The sequence below is a fragment of the Leopardus geoffroyi genome, chromosome B4 (assembly GCF_018350155.1).
Source record: "Leopardus geoffroyi isolate Oge1 chromosome B4, O.geoffroyi_Oge1_pat1.0, whole genome shotgun sequence".
Taxonomy (NCBI): Eukaryota; Metazoa; Chordata; class Mammalia; order Carnivora; family Felidae; genus Leopardus; species Leopardus geoffroyi.
In genome coordinates this window covers 42,951,232-42,976,460 of record NC_059341.1, presented here as the reverse complement: position 1 = coordinate 42,976,460, position 25,229 = coordinate 42,951,232, and the positions used below count along the sequence as shown (strand labels likewise).

Here is a 25,229-nt window from a genome sequence, read left to right as displayed (position 1 = left end):
CTAGTAAAGTACAATTGTTTCCGTTTTTTTACAAATACCCCCCTATGGCTTGAAGGGGCTGACTTGTCCAAAGTCCAGGTAAACAGTAAACAATGGGATTAGAATTTGTATCGACACCTGACAACAAAGAATATCCATATGTTTGGTCTGAGGTACTAGGGCTGCCTCCGTATGCACATATATGTATCAGATCTTCTATAGTTCAAATATATTAGGTCAGACATGATCTCTAGTCACAAGAAGATTAAAACGTAGTGAGTGATGCTGTGATGAGTGTGTGGTAGAGCCTTGTCAGAGTGAAACAGAAAAAAGGCTGGATTTCTTCAGAGATTAAAAAACAAACAAACACAGAAACAATTATTTAGCATAGACAGATAAAGAGGGATGAAAGGGGCAGAGGTAAATCCATGTAATCCATATTTATAAGTAAAATGATACATATTTTAATGCCTATGTACCAAGGGGAGTAATCATTTCAAAACATATCATAGAAAGATCAGTATGTCAAAAACAAAGGAGTTTCATCTTGCATACTGAAGAAAAGAATAAAAAGAATGACACACGTGGAGCTAGACTTCAAATCTAGCCATATGGACTGAAGTGAATTCATACAAGATGGAGTGGGCAGAAATGACTGCCAAAAGAACAAATCACACCCCATACTATTTCATTCCCAGTTCTGGTGTTTTTATTTTAGAAAACACATTGAATCAAACAGGTTAGAGCTACTGCTTCCTTGTTCTGTGTATTTCTATCCTCCATTTCAAAAACCATACAAGTCAAATCTATCTTCGTCCATTCTGTGAATGAAGTGATAAGCAAAAAGGATCACTGGTTACTTCAAAAGAACCTAGAGGGGGAAAAACACATATAGCTCACTTAAACCACAGATTTAAACAGTTTTTATAATTAATATGAGAAAAAGAAAATATTGAAAATTAACTAATGTGACAAAATATTACAAACTGTCTAGATTACAAAAAACAAAAACAAAAAAACAAAAACAAAAAACAAACGCACAACTAGCTTTTTTGTCATTACCACACTTTACCTTTGTGATCTTAGTTGAAAAAGATATATACTAAGGTATAGTCTGTTACTCTGACATATAAAGATGTATCAGCAATATTATCCCTTAACAATCCTATTATATAGACAACTGGGGTTTACTGTCGCCAGGAAAATTGTACCAAGAAAAAAACCTTGAGAAAAGAATATTCCTTGCACAAGATCACACAAAATAAAACAAAATTATTATACCAAAATGCCTGAACAAAATTAAATTTGAATGTTATATTCTTACTCTATTACCCTAGGTTACTTTTTTTTTTTAATTTTTATTTTAAGTAGGCTCCACACCCAGCATAATGCTTGAACTCACGACCCTGAGATCAAGAGTCATAGGCTCTACTGACTGAGCCAGCCAAGAGCTCCTAGGTTACATTTTCAACAAATTAGACAATGAACAATAAATTTTGATTCTAGTTAAAGTTCAAGTTGGCCATCTCTATAGGAACCAGAATTCAAGATGAAGACAAAAACTGTTTGAAAAGACATACAAATTCTAGCCCTATTAATTGAGGTGGTATATTCTTGTGTTCCATGTAAGTATACATAATGTCATTCAGCATTAGAATAAATGATCTTTTTTAATAGAAGGTGACTTCTTTTTACACTGTTTCTTTAAAAAAAGGAACAAAAGGATGCCACATATTTGGGGCCCCTGGGTGGCTCAGACAGTTAAGCGTCTGACTGTGGCTCAGGTCATGATCTAGTAGTTCATGAGTTCGAACATTACATCAGGCTCTATGCTGACAGCTCAGAGCCTGGAGCCTGCTTCGGATTCTATGTCTCCATCTCTCTCTGCCCCTCCCCCACTCACGTTCTGTCTCTTTCTCTCTCTCCCCAAAATAAATAAAACATTAAAAAAAAAGTTTTTTTAAGTTGCCATATATTTATTTAGTCAATGGTATCGGTTATTCTAGCTTCATGTTACCATTCATCCATGTATACACAATCATCCCGTTTAACCATCCACTTGCCCCATTGCTAGTCTAATAATCTGCTAGAAAATAAGGAATTTCAGAACAATATAAAGTTTTTGTTGTAGACTGATTCATTTTCCAGAATAGGAATGCAAGGCAGGCAAGAAGACAGGTAGAAGATTAATGTTATACTAGGTCTAAGGAATCCATTCTGTTCTCCCTTAACCAGAAATTGCAAAGAATCTGAAGACCTCTTTGTGTCTTATCTTAATAAGGGACATCATCACCAAACCCTGTAAATGATGTAATCGTTAATTTTACATATAAGCCATTTAAAATAGCCACCCACAGCTAGCCTTCATATCCTTCATTTGAAGGGACTCCCCACAAGATAACCACAAGCACAAACAGTGATAACTTTCCATTGGTGTATCACAGCTCTCACTGCAGAACATTTCATTTCTTCAGCGACTACAACAGACTTTCAAAGATCATGATAAAATGAGCACTTTATTAGCAGGTAGGAGATTTGGGTCCTTATTCCAGTTCTATAATCTTGGGAAATTTAATAACTTCTCTGAACCTTAGTTTCCTTACTAGCATATTCAAGATTACATTATATAGCCTCCAAGCTTGCCAGCTTAGAAATTCTAAACTTCTATGGCAGGCCCTTGTATGCTGGTAGTTCAATCTGTTATTACATATATTAATAGGAAGCAGGACTCCATCTATCCATCTATTCATTCTTTCATTTATTTAGGACTCCTTTTCTTTAAATAATAATTTCTCCTCTGGATATCCTGTTTTCACTGTCTATAAAATTTGAAAACAGGTATTTGTGCACTACTTTAAGAAAGTTAATTAACACTTCTGAAATCTTCACATGTATATCTTAGAAAAGATTTAGCTCAATTGCTATTAACTTTTATCTTAAAGGCTAAAATTTTATTTTCTCTCCAGTTCTAAAGTACTAAAATTGCATATTTAAAAGTTGCTGAGAGTAGATCTTAAGAGTCCTCATCCCAAGAAAAAAAATTCTGTAATTATGTACAGTGATGCATGTTACCTAGACTTACTGTGATCATTTACCAATGTATATAAATATCGAGTCACTGTATTGTACCTGTAACACTAGTATAATGTTATATGCCAATTACATCAATAAATTTTTTATTTTCTCTGGTAAATGTCTACAAAATAATGACTGCTTTGCTCATTTTCTAATTTCATTAGAAACTTTAAAAAATCAGGGACAATTTGAAGTTAAAAGTCTAGATGAAATTAAGAACCATAGGACTTTTCTTCTGTCCAAGTGCTCATAAAACAGCTTGGTTTCCAGCAACAATAAAGACATTATAGTTAAAATAAACATGTAGCTGAGTAAAGAGACCTGCATCTCATTATAAATTTCAATTCTTAACTCTTGGGACTTAAAACCTCAATTTCTTCTATTCAGCCTCACCAACTTCTAAAATAATCACACTGTTGATACTCTGATTAACATGTCTTAAGGCAGTTATTGATGCAAAGAAAATAAAGCTGTTTACCCGAGCAGATACAGACGCAATACAGAGAATGCAAATGAAAAGGGGGAGACACACATACAGAAAAGCAGGCAGGCAGAGATGAAAAATGGCAACAATGGAAAAGTGAAATTCTGAGGGAATGAATGAAAGAAAGGGAGAGGCATACAGGGAGACAAAGGCGAGGAAGAGTTACAAAGACAGGGAGGCAGAAGCACGACTAAAGAAATCAAAGAAAGTAAGAGCAGAGACAGTAAGGCCAGAAAGAAAAGTGAACAGAATGGAACTGACGGGCAGACACAATAACAAGGAAATGGGACTAGATAGGGGATAGCTAGTTGAAGAAAAGATCATTTTTACCCCCTAAGTTTTTCAAATTACATTAAAAAAAAATTTTTTTTTATTTTTTAGAGACAGAGTGTGAACAGGAGAGGGGAAGGGGGGAGGGGGGGGGAATCTGAAGCAGGCTCTAGGCTCTGAGCTGTCAGCACAGATCCCGATGTGGGGCTCGAACTCACGGACCTTGAGATCATGACCTGAGCTAAAGTTGGACACCTAACCGACTGAGCCACCCAGGTGCCCCACCAAATTACATATTTTTATTGCTATCCCCCCAATGTGCCACTAAAAAGAGGACAGACTTTTTTTTCTATAAAATGGCTAACAATGTGTATTTCACTTATCTTACAGATTTTCTAAAAATCTGACTCACTGTGAGACACGTAATTTTTGCCATCTTTAAGGTTCACATAGTGGATGTGTTGATAACTTGATGAGAGAGAATTTTACAATGTATATACCTATCAAATTATCACATTGTATGCTTTAAAAACACAATTTTGTCAATTATACCTCAATAAAGCTGGGGAAAAGGTCATATATATCAATATACTGGGGAGAGACCCCTAATTTTACACATTGCTATTTTTTTAATGTTTATTTATTTTTGAGAGAGAGAGCAAGAGAGAGAGAGAGAGTGCATTGAGCGAGCATGTGAGCAGGGGAGGTCAGAGAGAGAGGAGAGAGGACCAATCTCAAGCAGGCTCTGGGCTGTCAGTGAGGAGGCCAGCGTGGTGATCAATCTCACAAATGGTGAGATCGTGACCTGAGCTGAAGTCAAGAGTCAGACACTCAACCGACTGAACCACCCAGGTGCCCTAATTTCCCCCCCCACCCCGAAGTAAAAAGTGATAGGACCCTAAGTTAGGCCAAATTTATCCTAAGGCAAAGGCCTACAGGGCCATTTATGATTACATACTACAATGGTATATAACACCACTATCCCACTATCAGACTAAAAACACATTTTTAGTTGAAAATAACTTACCATTCAGAGTGAAAATCCAAAAGTTTTTGTCCTGTTTCCATTATTTGCCCCCTTTGCTTCAATTGATATGTTATGCTCTATCTCTTGTCCTATGGAGATTCTTTCAGTAGCCATCAATCTGAAGAATTCCTTCTTCTGCTGCCACCTACCAGTTTATTTCTCTGCTGCAGCAGAAGGGTATATAGAAAAAGTTCTTGCTTACTATTCAGATTAAACTGAAAACTTCCTTTAACATTTCATATTTTCACATGTGCACAAGCTTCCTCACTGTTCCCCCAAGTCCTCCCCACCAAAGTCAAAACAACAAAAGTCCCAATCACGGAAAATCAAACAAGTATGATCAATATTCATGCTAAGCTGGGAATTCTTTTTAAGTGGAAAGATTTAGATGCTTGGCAGCTGCCATCTCAAGAGCCATTTCTTTTGTTACACTTAACTTCTTCACCTATCTCTACAATCTTATGAATAAGTGTGCAACTTAAAATTTTAACTAGGTAGTTTACAGCTCCTACAAATTTTAAGTTCAGAAACTTTCAAAAGAACTGTGGAAGATGCAGCAATAAAGGCGTTTTTTAAAGTAATTCTAGAAACTAAAGGTGTTAGGTGCTTTACCTGCATGAGTTTTCAATGTTCTGGACTGCTTATTGCCCAATGGCTCTGAATACATTAAAACACGAACACATACGCCACCTACATTTAAAATAGGGTAGCATTTGTATGCCCATATAAGCACTGGGTATATCTTTTGCAAAAGAGTAATAAATTCATTAAGTCCTTTTAAAAGGACTAATCACAAATGCACATTTCCTCAAACTCTATACATACACAAAAAAATTAGGCCAAAAAAGGGAGACAGAGTGACAAATGTAATAGCAGTTGTAGAACTGGAAACTAACACAACATAAATGTTTTCGGTTTGTTAAATTCCTGAATATCATTTCTATTCCCATTCTTTTTGTCACTGAGGGTCTAGGTTAAAAGTTTATTCTGCACTAGCTACTAAAGAACAGTATCCAATAATGAACAGTAATAACAGTAATTAATGGCTTGTTTTTGTTCCACCCTCCCACTACCTTTACCCCAAAATACAGTTTTGCCAACATAAAAAATAAAACAAACAGACATAAGCACCAAAGGCTAGTCAACAGTGGCACTGCAGCAACATTGTTTCTACTTTCTCATTCCTTCCCCCGATCTCAAACCCCACCCTTTGACCTCTGTATATGGGATGAGCCTGAGCAGGAGAGTTGGTGATGTCAGGACTGCGCCGTTCCCACGGATGCTCCTAGAGGCCTGCTGTGCTTCTGGGAACTGGGGCACAGTGATGTCTGTCTGACTGAAACCTAAAACAACAACAATTCACCCACCCCTCATGTTCCCAAACCCCACAACAGCAGCCAGGTATATACGCTATATAAGGCCCAGCTAGTAAGTTTGTATATAGTGAAATCTGAAAGCAAGATCATTCTTAACAAGTCAGTGATCTTCATGGGGATAACAGAATGGAGACTGTTAAATTCTCCACGTCCCATACAATCACATAGTCCACACATTCTAATGCTGGCCATTCTTATAGCAAGAGAACAAAGTTCTCTGGTACAAGCCTTTTTAAGTATATATCACAAATTCCTGCAGGAGGCAGCTGGGATTCCATTGTTAGTAAATTTCAGTTCAACAGATAAATACTTTTCTCTTAAGATGTTTAGGGGAGAGACTGGTCCTATCTGGTTATGGGTGAACTGAAGCACAAAACAGGTTAATGATTTATTTTATGCCTTCAGCTGTAGAATGCATTACAAGCCAGGATTTTCCTATTAGCTAACTAGTGAACTTAAAGCCTCGTCGGATATACGTCTAAAGCCACAGAATAAAATTACGCAGAAGTATATCTTGAAAAGTTCCTGACCGCTGTCTAGTAGAAAGAGGATTTTTCTCCCCAATGATAATAACTCATATTAGAACTAAAACTTTAGGAAAGACAGGAGAAAGGAGGAAAGGGTAGGTGGACTGGGGTAGACAGAGAAGAGGCTACTACATTAGCTAATGGGAAGGCTATTAAAATGGATAACTCCTATTCCTGCCACTAAGTTTGTTTTATAGCCTTGGTTAATGTGCTTAATGATTTGTGCTTCAGAAATGCCCTCCGATCTTTGCAAATCTGTAATTTTTTACTGTTTAAACCATTATGATAACCTCAAGCTGCTCACATCTATCTTTGTTAGAACTAGCATCTTAGAAATGCTAAAATCATTAGTTCTGAGTCACACTGTTCCTTAAATAACTGAAATGCTTTCTATTATCTTTGTCTCATCATTCCTTTTCACTTTTATAATGATGTCACAGAAAGAGAAGCACTAAGACCAACTCAAGACTATGATGAGTTTTTACCATATATATAACCTAGAACCTAATTTTACCTTTTCAAAACTCTAGTTTTCCATACCTGGCAACTCCTAATTGATGTCTTTATACTGTGAGCTCACTGTATTCGGAACACCAACCCCTGAAAAAGCTTAAGCCAGAGTAGCACAATGGAAGAAACAAACAAACCCAAAACAAAAACAAAGCCAAAAAAGTCACACTCTGAAATAATTATAGACATATATGCAAGGAATGGAGTTATCTAAATGGCTAAAGTAAATCCCCAAAGTCCTGAGTTCATCCCAACCAACTCAAACTTTACCCCCAAAAGTTCTTCTTTAATCAAATTATCTGTTAGATATGCGTTTTGTTTCTTTTTTTTAAACAAGAGTTTTTACAAACCCACAGTTGCCGTTAAAGTACATAAAGAAAGAAAATTTTTTAAAAAGAAAGTAAGGTTAGCCTTGCGATGGAAAGAAAGGAGAGTCAAATTACCTGCAAGCAGGCTGGGGCTGTGCCTGAATCCAAACCGCTGCATTTACCATTCATTATACAGCTGCATTATTGGGGGAAGGGGAGTTTAGAAGGGCACTGACCCCGAAAGTTCTCAATACTTCTCACTCATCATCAGGAAGGGGGAAGAAGGAAAGTTTTTTCTCTGGGTATTTTTTTGTTTGTTTGTTTTTGTTTTTTTGGCTCCTGAAAAGGCTGGCAAAGAACAGTAACAGTGCAAGCAGTTAGAATATTTCTTTAAAAACAATTTTTAAAAATGCAAAACATTAAGGAATTTAAAACACCAAACTTTCGTTAATATAGAAAGAATTTTCACTAGAGTTAGGCAGCCACCCCAAAACAGCATGGCAAAAGGGCACTGATAAAGGAAATAAAATACCACACAAAAATCCAAAACAAAACTAAAAACATTTCAAATTAAACCTGGAAGACTAGAAGATTCCAACAGCAGATTTCTGTCCACTACTGAAACATTCCAAAATCCAAGCTTCAAAGGCGCCTAAATGTATCTTAAATGAAACTTTGTTTTGTTTTTTTTTTTTAAGAAAAAAAAAAAAGAAAGAAAGCAGTGAACCTGGTTATAAATCCTGCAATATATTACATTTTAAGATATCCTAATACAACAAAAACAAATTTTAAATGAAATTAAACAAACAAACAAACAAATAAAAACAGTAGCAGCAGAGGTTACCTGTCTGAGCACCTACATTTTCTTAGGAGGGGATCGTGTCTCACCAGCCATATAGCCCATAAACCTTCTCAAAAAGAGTGAGCCAGGAGAAAAATGTAACACAAGATTTGATTTCACAACGTCTCTAAGCTCCCCAGACCCCAAACTGGGGATTCACTGAATGAAGAGATTTTGTTTTTCCATCGTTTTCCTCTTGAGAAAAAGAAGAGATGATTTTGAAAGTCAATTACTTCTTTCAATGCCTTCGATACCTTCTCAAAAGTCTGATAAAGTGCTTGATGAAAGCAAGTCTCTTGATGGATTTTTCTAATGTTCCAGCATATTTTCTTATTGATAGCATATACAGAAAGATTTCAAAGTTCAGTGGAGTAAAAGCCAGCAGAAATGACCAATCAATTATTAGGCACCAAAAAAAGAAAAAAAACTATTAAAAATTTTAAATGGAATCGTTCATATTTGTGTATGTGTGTGTATGTGTGTGCATAGTCCAGTTTTCATCACAGGTAACATAAAAACAATATCAGAATTACTTTTAAAATACAATTAAGAATTACAATTTTAACAATACACAATTTTACAATAATTCAGATTTGGGCATGATAAGACTTATACATATTTGATAAATATACATTTTTACCTCTCATAATAGCAATGATAATACAAAAGTTGTTAAACAATAAGAAAATATATTTAACTTTCACTTCAATATCTGGGATGTTTCATTTGGGTTCTTCCAGAATGATCTGTTCATATTCTTTACCTTAATTTTTGAGTGAGTTCAAGAAGATACCCATGTTTTAAAGTCTAAGATGACCATTCCTACCCTTTTCCTTTTAATATGTGAGTGTACGATCCAGAAATAGGTTGGTAAAGCTATGTTTTAATATACTGTGAATGCACAAAAGATCAATCAGTAGTGAATAAAACTAAAGGTGAAATAATCTCAGATAATTCTTATGATATAGTTGGTTAGTTTGGTAAAAAAAATTTTAAAGTCTATCTACATTTTTCCTAGTGCCTTATCCAACCCAACACAAACCCTGAGTTTTTCATCAAATAGAGAGGGTGTTCTATTTATGTTATAAAATTCATAAATCTATATACATGTTATATGTAACTATTTAATGTGTCATAATTTATGTGACAACCAGATGGTCTCTACACAAACATATGAATAATGACTTAATTAAGCAGTTCTTTCTCCCTCATTTACCTCTCTATGCCAAATATTATGCATCCTCCTATGGTCATTCAGTGAAAGAAGTACCATGTATTTCTTTTTGTTAATGAGACAGAGGTACTTATATATGTATGTAAGGCCCACAATAACTCTAGGCAAGTCAAATTCTTTTATAGGAGATGAGAATATCCTAAAATAAATTAGAAAATCCTCTTATTATCTTTTTCTGAGGTGAAATGAGACACTGCACAGATTAGAGGTACTATTCTATTTGTCAACAATCAACCTTTCACTCAATTTTAATATTATTTAATTCTATGGAAAAAAACAACTTTTATTACATTCCTTTTTAAAACGGGGAAAAACTGTACAAGCATGATCAAACCTCTGTTAGAGCTGGTTAATACTGATCTTTTATTATTGCCTCGAAGTCTCTCTAGTAGTGTCCAAGATAATTATGTTTAAGGTCCATCTGAAGGAAAAAAGCACTGGAGAGGCAAGAAAGGACTCGGGTAAAAGCTTCAGAGGATTGTAGTGAGATGGAACTTGCTGTTTAAAAAAATTACGTTGAGCTCTGGAGCATCTCCATTTCTTAACACACCTTCCAAACTCATTATTCAAATAGATTTACCCCTGTTTCAAAGGCTCGTATTATATGCCATTTTGGGGATCTTATAAATTCAGAAATTAAAGGAATATAAAGAATGGACAGTATTGAAGGCTTCAGAGTTGGGCTATAAGAGACTTAATACTGCTAAGTAAGTCCCCAAACAAAAATGTCCAGTCCACCCCACCCTCAAACCTACATGTAACAGGAGAAAATGCACAGCCAGAAGCATAGAAAAGCATGTAGCCTTGAATAAATCATACACTGAACAGTCTAGAACCAAAGAAAAAACCAAACAACATACATATACATAAAAAGGCCTAAGAAGCATCTATTCTCTTTATGTCTTTAGTGAGTACCTCTACCCCAGTGGAGTATAGTTATTAAAACAACTTATCTGTTTTTTAAAGTAAAAACTGTTTCCCCATCATGCTCCATTTTCTAGAATCTATCTTTTTTGATTGTTTGGTGAAACAAAAAGCAAAACACATACACATGCATGCGTGCACACACACACATATATACTCCCTCCTAAAATGTGAAAAATGCAAATATATAATGCTGGTATTATAAATCACTTCAGCTTTATACTAAAGAACTCATAGACCCTTGATTTGCCCCCCAAAAATATTTTTCCTTGTCCTTATACTTTAAATGCCCAACCACCAAAAAAAAAAAAAAAGGAAAAAATAAAAGGCTTTAAATGCACATGTTTCAAGTCAGTGTCTTGTTAACAAAAAAGGTAGCACTTTCTTCACTTTGGCCATTGTTAAAGATGCAGGCATAGATCAGGGAATGTTAGACTAGCATGTATTAAAAAAAACTGCAACATTAACAGAGCATATATCTTTCAAAAAAGATTAAAACACTAACAAATACAAGTCAATGCACATATTTTAAACTAGTGTAATTTTATCTACATTGGAGTAAATGTCATCTTGTGTACCAGACATTGCAATACTGTTCATTTCCCTTTTATCATGCAAAAATGCCAATTTTGTCATTAGAAAAAACCTTTATTGGGTTATATTAATACTGCCCTCCCACCCAAATGAAGGGAAAAACCGAAGCACAAAAATTATAAATCCCAGCAAAATAGCTCTTCAAGATTTCATAAACTACGGACATAAAGTTGCTAGTTAATATGGTAAAGGCAGAATTTTCAGACTTGTATAAAAAAATTCCTATAATTTAGGTAGATTATTTTCCTCCCTCATCACAAATCTTTGCAACACAATGTGAAGTTATCCTACTCTCAATTTTGTGGCAACTATACAAAAGCAAAAGCAAGGGACCATGAAAAAAAACTGTGTGTTCTTGATGGTCTGAGAGCATACACATTTTTGAGTGATTAAAAGGTTAACTATAAGAGCCTGATGTGTTTCTGTATCTCACCTCTTCTGCCTATCTGCACTATCCGTAAACAAAAGTCAGTAACATCTTAATAGCAGAGGTCTATCTCTCTCCCCTGTCTTCTCTCCTAACTAATCCTACTCAATTTTCTCATCTTCCTGAGTACCTTCCATGAACAGCATTGCAAGTTGGTTTAAAAAAAAAAAAAAAGGAAAGAAAGAAAGGGGAAAAAAAGAAGAAAAAGAAAGTGAGTTTTACAAGGGTTTTGTTGGTTAATTATTTACCGGTGGAGTCACTCCACCAGGAGTTTGATTTCATTGGCTAGCAGCTGGTTCATGTTGAATAGGCCCCCTGGGAGCTTGGTGAGTAGCTCTCGCTCCGTGCTTTCAGGGTCGCTGTCAACAGAGCTGGAACTTGCGCTCATGTTGTCGACAGCAGTGCTGGCTGGGGGACCCAGCTCCGGCTCACTAGTCTCACTGGCCGTGGACACCACGGAGAGCAGGGACATACGCCGGGTGAGCCGGCCAGAGGGCAGGAGGGAGGCGGCATAGTCCGCTATGATACCAGCTACATCTAGATTACAAGCCTTATCAAAGGCGATGAAACCTACATTTGCATTGGCCTCGCAGACACAGAAGGAGCCGTCATCTTTCATCAATAGGTCAATGCCACACACATCCATCCCCAGGATATTAGACACCTGGATAGCTAGCTGCTTCCCTTGTTCACTCAAGGAGCACATCATCCCCACACCACCTGGCAAAAAAAGAAACAAAATAAGTTGCCAAAATGATACATTTTTAGAGTAAAAACACCATTTTTAGTTTTTTTTTTTCTAATTTATTTTTGAGAGAGAGACAGAGCATGCGTGGAGGAGAGGCAGAGAGGGAAACACAGAATCAGAAGCAAGCTCCAGGCTCTGAGCTCTCAGCACAGAGCCCAACGTGGGGCTTGAGCTCATGAAACTCGAGATCACCACCTGAACTGAAGGTGGATGCTTAACCGACTGAGCCCTCCAGGCACCCCAGAGACAGAGAATCTTAAACAGGCTCCACACTCAGCGCTCAGGGCTCAATCTCACAACACACTCTTTTAAATCAGTAGTGAAAGCAAAGGTGCCATACGCAATTTTTTTCTGAAGACGGCATTCAGCTTCCACAGAAACCTATCTTACTTGCAATAATACGGATAGAGGTGAAGGTACATCACAGACTTTATATTTTTATGAAGGCAGAGAAGAACAGAAAACAAAGTAGACAAAACTGTTATCTTCCAAATAGCAGAAAATGTATGTCTGATTTGAACACAGGGACACAGAAGTTAACTGTTAATGGAATGTAAAACCATGGATGAGCATCCACATTGACTGAGTTTGGGAACAAGGGTGGAAATGGAATTAATGGTACCTTACAAACCACAGAAGTTGGAAAAGAAAAAAGAGGAAGAAGCAATTTAAATAATAAACACAAAATCAAACTGAAGGAATTAAATAAACTGTATGAGCAATAACATTAAAAACGAACTGAAATTTCCCATGGAAAAAGTGGAAACTAGTCAGACCGGAATGAAAGACAAAATTTAATTACAGGCTGTATTAAATGAAAACATTTTTTGAAAACTAAAGGAATGGACAAAGAGATAAGGGACAAAGGCAAAAACAAACTTGACTTCATAGCCTTATATCTCTTGAATATAGTATATACCGATATACACATTTTTTCCTTTATCAAATACTGACAAATAATCATGTGCTTGTCCCAGGAAACAAACAAAAAAACCTTAACAAATTTAAAAACACTTTTTACAGGCAACATTCTCTGACAATAACCCAAGAAAAACAGAAATTATAAATTAATGATTTAAGTAACCAAAAGATTTATTAAGGACTTAGAAATTGCAACACTGATCCCCTAAATTACAGGGAAATGAAAACATGTATAAAATCACTTCATACCAAAACTTTTATTTTGAATTAGCAAGAAGAAATTACTTATAAAGTAAGAAACTAAGAAGAGAGATTCAGTAAAGACAGAAAGTTGAATGAATAGAATAGAAAAATAGAAAGGACAAAAAAATCCAAATGTTATTTGACAAGATTATGAATGATACCAAAGACAAAACTGCAGACAAAGGAGAGATTCAAATAAGCACAAGCAATCATCTAAAGAACCTGGCAAAAAAATCTGAAATCTAAAACAAATGGAAAATTTCTAAGCAAATGATAAATTACCAACACTGCTTCAAGCAGCAGCAAACAAACAGGCCAATTATTATTATGGAAGAGATCGGAAAGGTGATAAAAGCGCTACTACTACAAAAAGAACTAGGACCAGATAGGTTCAAAGTGGAGTTTTGTTTAGCTATCCTTTATTCTGATGTTACCTTACCTATAGAGTGCCAGAAGGTAAGACTGAAAATTCCCCAATACATCAAATAAAATCAAAATGTTATATAACCTTGATCAAAAATGAATAACAAGTTTTGTTTTGTTTTAAGTTTTTTCATTTATTTTGGGACAGAGAGTGACAGCAAGTGCATGCAAGCAGGAGAGGAGCATAGAGAAGGGGAGAGAGGGAATCCCAAGCAGGCTCCACACTGTTAGTGCAGTGTGCGACTAGGGGCTCCATCCCATGAACCATGAGATCATAACCTGAGCTGAAATCAAGAGTTAGACGCTTGGGGCCCCAGAGTAGATCAGTCAGTTAAGAGTCCGACTTAGGCTCAGGTCACGATCTTATGCCTCGTGAGTCTGAGCCCTCTGTGGGGCTCTGTGCTGACACCATGGAGCCTGTACCCTGCCTCAGGTTCCGTCTCTCTCTCTTTGCCCCTCCCCCATTCACACTCTTATCTCTCTCAAAAATAAATAAACTTTTTAAAAAGAGAGAGAGAGACATTTAACGAACTGAGCCACTAAGGTAACCAAAAAAATGATCAAGAAACTTTAAAAAACGGGGGGTGCTTGGCTGGCTCAGTTGGCAGACCATGTGACTCTTGTCCTCGGGTTTGTGAATTCAAGCCTGACATTGGGTGCAGAGATTACTTAAAAAATAAATAAATAAATAAATAAAATCTAAATGTTTATTTACTTTTTGAGAGATAGAGTATGAGCAGGTGAGGGGCAGAGAAAGGGAGACACAGAATCCCAAGCAGGCTCCAGGCTTCATGCTGTCAGCACAGAGTCCAACTTAGGGCTCGAACTCTCAAACTGTGAGATTACGACTTGAACCAAAGTTGCAGGCTTAACCGACTGAGCCACCCAGGTGCCTTCCAAAAAATAAAATCTTTAAAAAAATCAATCAATCAATAAAATGTTTTACAGTCAACAAAAACTATTCATTACGGAAAAACCAAAACAGTCTTTGAAAAAAATAGCTTGAAAGCTTATTTCCAGGAATAACCATAATTATCTAAGATATATGTATGTAACTTCACTTAACTGAGATATTGTATAATGGTTTTTTAATTACTTTTTTGAGACAGAGTGTGTGAGTGAACGCGAGTGGGGGGCGGGCAGAGAGAGAATCCCAAGTAGGCTCTGCTCTGTCAGCAGAAAAGTCCAACGTGGGGCTCAAACTCATGAACCCTGAGATCATGACCTGGGCCGAAATCAAGTCAGACACTTAAACCAACTGAACCACTTAGGCGCCCCTGAGATCATATTACAGTTAAAAAAACATTAAGAATATGAAGGGACAGAGCTTAACAGTTTTAAAAAATGATTAAATTCATGTCATGTACTTGAAAATCTAGATATCTGCATAGCTTCCATGTAATTTTCCAATTTTGGAAATCAACATATTCAAGAGTGGTTAAGAGGACAACTCTGGAGCCAAACAGTATATTTGCATCCTGGCGGCACCATTATTAGATCTGTTATCTTGAGCAAGTTACTTACTGTTCTGGGCCCTCCTCATCTGTAAAATGGGAATACTAACAATACCTAGCAATATCTAAAGAAGTTAATAGTCATAAAGCACTGACTACTGTACCAGCACCGAAGAGATGGTAGTTGGCATTACTGTTAAAACTGAATATAAGAGAATGCTCATATAAAAAAGGCCTCTAAACAATCTGGTTACCAGAGGGGAGAGGATGAAGGGGGATAAAACAGGTGAAGGGGATGAAGTGGTACAACTTCCAGTTACAAAATAAACAAGCCATGAAGATGAAAAGTATAGCAAAAGGAATATAGTCAATAACATTATAATAACATATGGGGACAGAGCACTGGGCTGTACACCTAAATCCCTGGGTTGTACACCTAAAACTAGTATGTGCATCATACTTTAACAATAAATATTTGACCAGTTTGGGTCAAGATTAAAATGTCTGTTGGACAACTACATGGAGATACTACTGAGTAGGCAGTTATTTATATGTACCTGGAGTTCAGGAAGAAAGCCTAAATTACAGATATAAATGTGAAAATCACAACACATACATGGTATTTAAAACCATGAGCCAGATCGGATGACTAAGAAAGTGAAGTATAAGAAAGTGAAATAAACATTAAAGAAGAAAAGCTCAGACTAAACTCTGAGGCACTTCAGCAGGAAGATCTCAAAATTTAGGACTCAGACAAATCCAATTTTACTACTAGAAAAACAACTCAAAAGTATATTTACTATATTCAAGGTACGGCTACTGATCATAGTTATATGTGAAAGGTGAAAGATAATATTTTTCAACTTACTAAGTAAAAAGATCTGTAATTATATATGAACACTCGCTGGAAAAGCTGTAATAATATTATATATACTAGAAAGACGCATGCATTGTTTTTACCTAGTGAGCAGTTACTTTGCATCCTTCCATCCGTTGAACAACGTAACATGGTGCCAACCACACGGCCTCCCACAACAATGACACGCACATCCCGTCCATGAGACTCTTTAACGTACTTCTGGAACAGGTATGGAGCTTCATGGCGAATAAGATGGCTTAGATCAGCCAAATGGTGCTTATCTCGAGCCAAGAAAACAGCTTTGCCTATGAATGAAAAAGAATAAAAAACACATGTAAGTCATTAAACTGCGAACAGTTGATACGTATTACCTGCATCTTCTTGGGTCCCAACCTGCTCTTTCAGAATCTATTAATTTTTAACCAAAGTAACAGTTATAGTAGTTATTGAAACAATGCAAAAATGTATTTAAGATAAAGTTAATAATCTCCTACCACTCCCTTAATTCCTACAGTAACCTAGAATTTATTTCAGTAGATGTTGTGAAGTAGAGGTCCAAGGTTTATATTCCTCCATGTGAGCCAATAATGCTAGCCTCGTTTATTAGCAAAACATTTCCTTCTGAGAAAAACCATGTTTTATAGGGATATCTGGGTGGCTCAGTTGGTTAAGTGTCAACTCTTGGTTTCAGCTCATGTCATGATCTCACAGTTCATGGGTTTGAGCCCCACATCGGGCTCTGTGCTGACAGTGCAGAGCCCTGCTTGGGATTCTCTCTCTCCCTGCCCCTCCCCTGCTCTGTCTCTCTCTCTCTGAAAATAAATAAACAAAAAAAAAATTTAAAAGACCATGTCTTATATATTATTACACAATATATACAAAATTTGCATAGGGTAAAAGAGCAGTATGTTACTATATACCTAGTTTTATTTCCAAGTTCACTAGTCCATTTCACTGCTCTATTTGTCAATTTTTTTTTTTTTAATTTTTTTTTTCAACATTTATTTATTTTTGCGACAGAGAGAGACAGAGCATGAACGGGGGAGGGGCAGAGAGAGAGGGAGACACAGAATCGGAAACGGGCTCCAGGCTCTGAGCCATCAGCCCAGAGCCTGACGCGGGGCTCGAACTCACGGACCGCGAGATCGTGACCTGGCTGAAGTCGGACGCCCAACCGACTGCGCCACCCAGGCGCCCCTCTATTTGTCAATTTTTATGTCAAAGGAAGTGGCTATTTATTTAATTTTTTTAATGTTTATTTTTGAGAGAGAGACAGAGTGAGAACAGGGAAGGGGCAGTGAGAGAGAGGGAGAGAGACAGAATCCAAAGCAGGCTCCAGGCTCCGAGATGTCAGCACACAGCCCAATACGGGGCTCAAACTCACAAACTGTGAGATCATGACCTGAGTCAAAGTTGATCACATAACTGAGCCAGCGAGGCGCCCCAAAGAGCTATACATTTCAACTGATAAGGCTATTGTCTAGTCAATAACCGTGAGGAAATACAAAGAAAATAATAAGAGCATTGATCAGATTAAGAAAAAATCTATTTTGTATCATCACCATTATTAATTCTCAAGAGTAATTTCAAAATGATGTGCCATAGTGACAACTCGTACGCACCTCTATGACCCCGCGTATTCTTCACTACCATTGGAAACTCCAGTACTTCTGCTTCATCGATCATTTTAGCAAAATTTTCATGACCACCTGGTTTGAGTAAAAAAGAAATTTAAAAAGAATAGTAACAGAGGTGTTTTGTGGTGTTATCTATGCTAAAGTCAGCAACACAGGAGATAGAAGGGAAGAACCTGATGGCTACATTTTGTTTTTCTTAGAGAAAGTAATAAATAAAAGTTGAAAATACAGTTAAACATCAGTTTAAAACAACACCTTTTAAAATGGATGAAAGTTATCTTAAATTATAAATATTCTAATATCTAACTTAAGGAAATTATCTTTCAGTTAAAACAAAATTTCCTAGTTCTATACAATTTTTCATATTTTTATCCTGTAATCTTCCACTACACAAATAACAAAACCACCAAGACCTACTTTAGTGTATTTAAATTCCAGTTTTAATCTAAAGATTAAAGAATCTCAATCTAAAGATTAAGAAACAGAAGAATGAGTCTGTTTAGAAGACTCACTCAAGGATGAAAAGATGCTACGTGTGTTCTATCCCTCTCAAACACACAAATTAATGTTTCATATCTCCATTATGAATCAGAGTTCTTTGTATACTACGGCAGACAGTACCCATGAGTTAAGTTTTCTTCTGTTTTTACTGCCCAGGAACAAATGATACAGTAGCAAAATCAGAGCAAAAATGAATTGTGGTATCAGCCTGGTGATGTAAAAAAAATTAAACCAGGAAAAAGTTCATTAAGCAACTGCAGTAGCATACATTTGCAGCCTAGAAAAATTAAGATGATTCAGTCCCCAATTTTAAACTGTCAACATTAGAACATAGGTAGTATTTGGTAATTGGGCTAACACTTTTCTCCTTTCCATTCTCTTAAAATCAGAAGTGTAGACCCATGATATAAGCTATAATATAATATTCCAAAAGCACCTGACAGAATTTTCAAACTATTCATATTGTCTCTTCTTATGCAATTGCTAAAAACAGCAACTGTATCAACACATGTCATACAGACTTGGGGAGTTCCCTTCTTTAAAATACTAATGGTAGGAATAGGATAGGGATTTCTTTTTAAAGCTTCATTAACTCTCTAAGCATACTACTGGACATTTATTTGAAAAAATGTCTTTATGGAAAATTGCAATGATTTATAGCAAATTTGATCCTTTCTAATCTAAAAGAACTGGACAGGCAGGAAATATATTAACATAATATTGTTTACAGCAGTGTTACTCAAAAGTGTTGTCCAAAAACCTGTGCCTGTTTATGACTTCTCTGCTACTGATATGTAACCAGGTAAATACAAAAAGAGTAAACACTGGAAGCTTTTATAACAATCTGGCATTTCTCAGACGTTTTTTATCATATTTTGTAAGAGTACTGATACACAGCATACTGGTCTTTAAAGAAAAAAAAAGATCCTTTACTTTTACCATGGTTTTGGAAGCACTGGTTTTAAAGTATACCTATTACAGTGTCATTTCCTTAAAAAATAAGAGAAAAAACTTCAAAAAAAAATTATCATGAAAGTGCTAATAAGGATAAACAGATATTAAACAGAGATGTATCGAATAGTACAGCCTATGAGATCTGGCCCACTGCCTTTTTTAAATAATAAAGTTTTATTGGAGGACAACAACAGTAATTTGTTTAAGCATTATTAATAAAGCTCTCTGACTACAACAGCATTACTGAGAGCACAAGAGTGAACTTACAGCCTAGAAAGCCCAAAATAGCTAAATCCACTCTACCAATATCACGGAACTAAATCTTGACACATGATTCACAATGCTCCTGCCCAGTTTGTTAACACTGAAAATTACTTCTGTAAGAAGTTCTTCCATGTTCACAAATTTCCTTGTATCACATAACCCTCTTAATTTAGTATGCCTTTCAAAACCATCAGTGTTGTAAAACTTAGACTATAAATTCTTATTAGCGAACTTACCATAAGAAAAAGTATCTGGCAGAGGAACACCATGGCCCGCCAACTCTTGAAATGTCCAGAACTTATTAACACAGTTCAGGATGGCTTGAGGTCGGTTCATCAACCGGCATCCCATCTTCTCTAGATGGCGCAAAACAGTGATGTCACTATCACTCTGCACCCAAGGGGTTGGTACTCTCACTACCACCACCTGGGGGTAGGCAGTAATTAGTTCTCCATTGATCCGTAGACCTGAAATACACCCCAATGAAGCCAAAACCTTAATTAAAGGGTATATACCAAAATATACTAGACCTGGGCTCACAAAACCAAATATACCATTTTCACCAGAACAGACAGACATTCTTCCTTAAATTATATTCCTTTATAAGAAAAAAGAAAATTTAATGAGAAGAATTTCTGCAGTGGTTAAATAAATTATGGTATGTGCCAATACAATGAAATACTACATAGCCTTTAAAAAAGAAATTCACAGAAGCACCTGGCTGGCTCAGTCAATAGAACATACAACTCTTAATCTCAGGGTGGTAACTTCAAGCCCCATAAGTGTAGAGCTTACTTATTAATAAAAGTTAAGAAGAATGTCATAATCTCTATGTTCAAATGTAGAAAAAAATGTCCAGATACATAATGCTGAGTTTAAAAAAATCAAATCTGATGTATGGAATTGTTGAATCAATACACTGCACACCTGAAATTAATATAAAACTGTAACTAGAATAAATTACTGGAATCAGAATAAAATAAAAATAATTCTGTACCAATTATGTTCATTATGTGTTCATTTCAGATAAAGCAGGAAATAAGAAAGTTGCCTTCTTTTATGATTTTGCTTATATGTTTTTATGCCCGGGTGACGCATTTTATTAAACACCTGTTTACATTTATTTTTAAGAAAAACAAAAAACACATCTGAAAAGTTTTGTATTTACATATGCATAGAAAATGTATGACCTGATAAATGATATAGGTAGCTTTCTCTAAGTGTGAGTGGGTGGCAGTGCAGGAAGACAAAGGTAGAATGGGAAACTTCACATTTTGCTCCATGCAATTCTCCATCTTCTTTAATTTTTTTTTAAGCGAGGACATTTATAATTAAAAAAAGATTTTAAAGAAAGTTTTGGGGCACCTGGCTAGCTCAGTTGGTACAGCATGTGACTCTCGATCTTGGGGTTGTGAGTTTAAGCTCCACATTGGGTATGGAATTTGCTTACATATAAGATCTGTAAAAAATAAATAAAATAAATAAAAGTTTTTTGGATGTTACCCAATACCATTCTATTTAAAGAGGTCCCAAATAATAAAGGAACAAAGTATCTATATGAGTTGTTCCTTAAAACCTATTTTCTTTGGGGTGCCTGGCTGGCTCAATCAGAAAAGCGTGTGACTCTTTATCTAGTGGTTGTGAGTTTGAGCCCCACATTGGGTGTAGAGATTACTTAAATATAAAAAAAAAATCTTCAGGAAAAAAAAAAACCTGTTTTCATTTAAAAATAGCATATGCTCTTCAGGGGTGCCTGGGTGGTTCAGTTGGTTAAGTGTCCAACTTTAGCTCAGGTCACGATCTCGCAGTTTGTGAGTTCAAGCCCTGGACTGGGCTCTGTGCTGACAGCTCAGAGGCTGAACCCTGCTTTGAATTCTAGGTCTCTGTCTCTCTCTGCCATGCCCCAGCACATACATACTTTCTTTTTCTTTTTCTTTCTTTCTTTCTTTCTTTCTTTCTTTCTTTCTTTCTTTCTTTCTTTCTTCTCTCTCTCTCTCTCTCTCTCTCAAAAATAAACATTGAGGCGCCTGGATGACTCAGTCGGTTAGTGTCCGACTTCGGCTCAGGTTATGATCTCACAGTTTGTGAGTTTGAGCCCCGCGTCAGACTCTGTGCTGACAGCTCAGAGCCTGGAGCCTGCTTCGGATGCTGTGTCTCCCCCTCCCTCACAAATGTCTGTCTCTCGATAATAAACATTAAAAATTTTTTTAAATAAAAAAATGAAATAAAAAACATTAAAAAATTAAAAATAAAAATAGTATATGCTTCTTTACGACAAAGACAAAAATATGTGATATATTCTGCTCCCATCCAACGTCCTAAGTACTCAGTGTTAAGAGTATATATTTCCCCCCCAGCTAAGTACGGAAAAATATTTATATAATTTTTAGAAAAATTCGATTTTTAAAAACAACTTAACAATTATATCTTATAGATACACCATATGAGCAATACCTTACTCAGACATTCATTCACTTAATAAATATTAAGCAATTAGTATGTATCAGATTATTTTATAAAGAGCAGACTTGGATTGGCAAATAAGGCAAATAAGGTCCTTACTCTTGAGAAGATTCCATTCTAGTAGGAGAGACACTTTCAAACATGGTGGAAGTTCTAATATAGGAGAGATCAGTGGGTAAGAGCTGAGTTAGGGCCTAAGACTTAGGAACGTGTGTGTTTCAAGAAAAGAATAATGACACTTCACATATGAGGGAGTGGGAGAAGTCACAGAGCAAAAGAGCAGTACAAACAATATGTGCTTCAACTGCAATTTGTATTGATTGACAGAATGTAAAAGATAAGGTTGGTCATTTAAGGTGTCAAGCATGCAAAGCCACAAGTTTTTATTGATATATAACTGGCATATAACACTATTAGTTTTAGGTGTACAACATAATGATTTAATATATGAAAAATACTGAGAGATGATCACTGCAATAAAGTTAGTTAACATCACCTCACACTTATAAATTCTTTCTTGTGATGAGAACAGTTAAGATCTACTCTCTTAGCAAATTTCAAATATACAACACAGTATTGTCAGCCATAGTCACGATGATGTACATTACATCCCCAGGATTTATTTTTATAACTTGGAAGTCGGTACTTTTTGACCACCATCTCCCATTTCCCCAACAACCATCCCCCCAGATATCTGGCACCCACCAAACTGTTCTGATTTGTAGCCAGGAGTTCAGACTTTTTTGATTCTACATATAAGTAAGATCATACAGTATCTGTCTTTCTGACTTATTTCTGTTAGCAGAACAGTCATAATATCCATCCATAATGTCACAAACAGCAGGATTTTCTTTTTTAATGGCTAAATAATATTCAAATGTATGTAAATATATATCACATTTTCTTTATTCATTCATCCATCAATGGACAATTAGGTTATTTCTGTGTCCTATCATAAATAACGCTGCAACAAAGCACTGAGATATATCTTTGAGCTGGTGATTTTGTTTTCTTCAGGCAAATACTCAAAACTGGAACTGCTGAATCCACAAATTCTGAGCTAAAGAGTTTATATCTGTTCTGATTAAGGAAACTGAGGGTATGTGCTGCCTGTTGATACTTCACACCATCCCTATCTTTTAATCCCTCCCGTATGGCAGGATCTAGAAGCATTTCCTATACTCCCTTACCAGCAGGATTCCATTTTGAGAATCTACCACCAAGAGACAGTTATATACAATTTTAAAGGTGAAAGAGATATAGAAGTCATTATTCTCCAGGGGCAGCTGCACATAGGTATGTGGTCACCAGCACATGTGAGGATTTGCCAGTTGCTTCAGGCACTCTCACGATCATTCACCATGCTGCTACATCTTGAGATCAGCACTCAATTTCCTGCAATCCCGCACTTTCTCATTTCTTAGGGTTTTGCAATGACTTGCCTCTACAGGCAAATCTAAACACCATTTTTTTTTCTTTTTAGTTGGAAGAAACCTACTGACCAGATTGGGGGTTAAAAGTTTTTAGACTAGGATATGGAGAATGAGGAAGTTGAAAAGCAAAGCCATTTTAGGGCAGAAGATGCTGAATTTGGATCTAGACAGAAAAGAATCTGGTGATAATATGAGGACATCAAAGCAGAACTATTCTGTAATAGCTGAACTATGGATTGAAACTATACATATACGTTATATATACACATAATTCATATTTGCAATATGGAGTGTGTGTACACATGTGCGTACTACTTATTTGTCTGTTTATTGGAATCTGCCCAAGACATAATAGCTAAAGAAACAGGGATATACAGACTGAAAAAATAAAAGGAAGAAACGGAGAAACCTAAGACCAAGATTTGATGGGTCCCAATAAGAGACAGAAAAGGAACTAAAAACCTGAGGAAAAAATCAGCCAAAAACTTCTAGAAGAATCTAGTTTTAAGTAGTATCGCAAAAGAGAAGAACGGACAGTATTATCAGGAATGATCAAATTCATTAAATAAAACAGAAGTAACAAGAAGACTGAGTTTTGAGAAGTTTATTCAAGAAAGAGATACTGTCAATTGTCAAGAGAAAATTCAACCATTATTACCTTTTCTTTTCACTTCCCTAAACTGGAGACAGTTTTTGTACCTTTTAAGAAAGGTGATAAAGAAAGTAATGGAAATGTACCAATCTTAGTCCACATTACCAGTAGAAACTACCTATCCGTTGCCACTGGAAATGGGGAGTATGGGAGTACTTTCACCCAAAATGCAGTCAGGTCTGCATACCATACTATATGGGTATTACTGAGGATGGGAAGAAATTCAATACCTCCTGAATGGAAACAAACACTTTGTTATTTTATACAAGCAGAGATGAACCAAGGCTAGAAAGAGGAGTAGGTACAGATGAATTTAAGCCCAAAAAAACAAAGCAACATCTCTCACAACTCTGCCTTAGTGTTACTGATCTTTTGGGCACTCTTACCAAATGCTATTATCTTTGATGTAGAGTTTATAAAACTGAAATAAGAAATGACTGCGCCTTAGATCCCTGTTATTCAGTACACACATGCAAATGAACGTGTACAGAATCTTCCCAATTCCACTACACTTGTAAAAACAGGTAGTCTAGTTGGATGTGCTACTACCACTCAGCTTTGTTTTCAACTCTACTTTCTCATATATATATTGTCTTTTTTACTTACCTTAAATCTAAACTTGTGAAACTGTTGATCTAATTATACTTTGTACTGGGATGAAGATTTCAAAACAAATATTATAGATATCACATTTCAGATTAAGTATATATATGATCAAGCATTAACAACCAAAAGTAAATTAACCTCAGCATAGCAATGGGGTGTGGGAACAATTTTTGTTCCTATATTTTCAAGATAAATGCATTATGTAGAAACAAGTGTTGGTGAATATGGGAGAAAAAGGAACCCTCCTGCACTGTTGGTGGGAACGCAGACTGGTGTAGTCACTGTGGAAACAGTATGGAGGTTCATCAAAAAATTAAAAAAGAACTACCATATGATCCAGTAATTGCACTACTCAGTACTTACCCAAAACACACTAACTCAAAGGGATACATACATCCCTACATTTACTGCAGCATTATTTACAACAGCCAAACTATGTGGAAACGGCCAGTGTCCATCAACTGATGAGTAAACAGAAAAGACATGGTATATATG

The 25,229-nt window shown here is 36.0% G+C and overlaps 1 protein-coding gene across 8 annotated transcripts in view; it reads right to left on the bottom strand.

Annotated features, from left to right (window-relative positions):
- Nucleotides 1-670: 670 nt before the first annotated feature.
- The window catches only part of RIMKLB (ribosomal modification protein rimK like family member B), a 70,519-nt gene continuing 45,960 nt past the window's right edge, over nt 671-25,229 (bottom strand). For 6 of the 8 annotated variants that reach the window (XM_045462582.1, XM_045462581.1, XM_045462576.1 and 3 more), the window contains 8 exons: nt 19,817-20,047; nt 17,847-17,933; nt 16,326-16,529; nt 8,401-12,296; nt 7,692-7,904; nt 5,448-5,525; nt 4,836-4,999; nt 671-850 (listed from right to left, as the gene is read on the bottom strand). In XM_045462582.1, the coding sequence (XP_045318538.1) occupies nt 11,833-12,296; nt 16,326-16,529; nt 17,847-17,933; nt 19,817-20,047 (986 nt within the window). In that variant the 3' untranslated portion in view covers nt 671-850; nt 4,836-4,999; nt 5,448-5,525; nt 7,692-7,904; nt 8,401-11,832. The remainder of the gene's footprint in view (nt 851-4,835; nt 5,000-5,447; nt 5,526-7,691; nt 7,905-8,400; nt 12,297-16,325; nt 16,530-17,846; nt 17,934-19,816; nt 20,048-25,229) is intronic. The other 2 variants (XM_045462575.1, XM_045462577.1) reach the window with 2 other exon arrangements.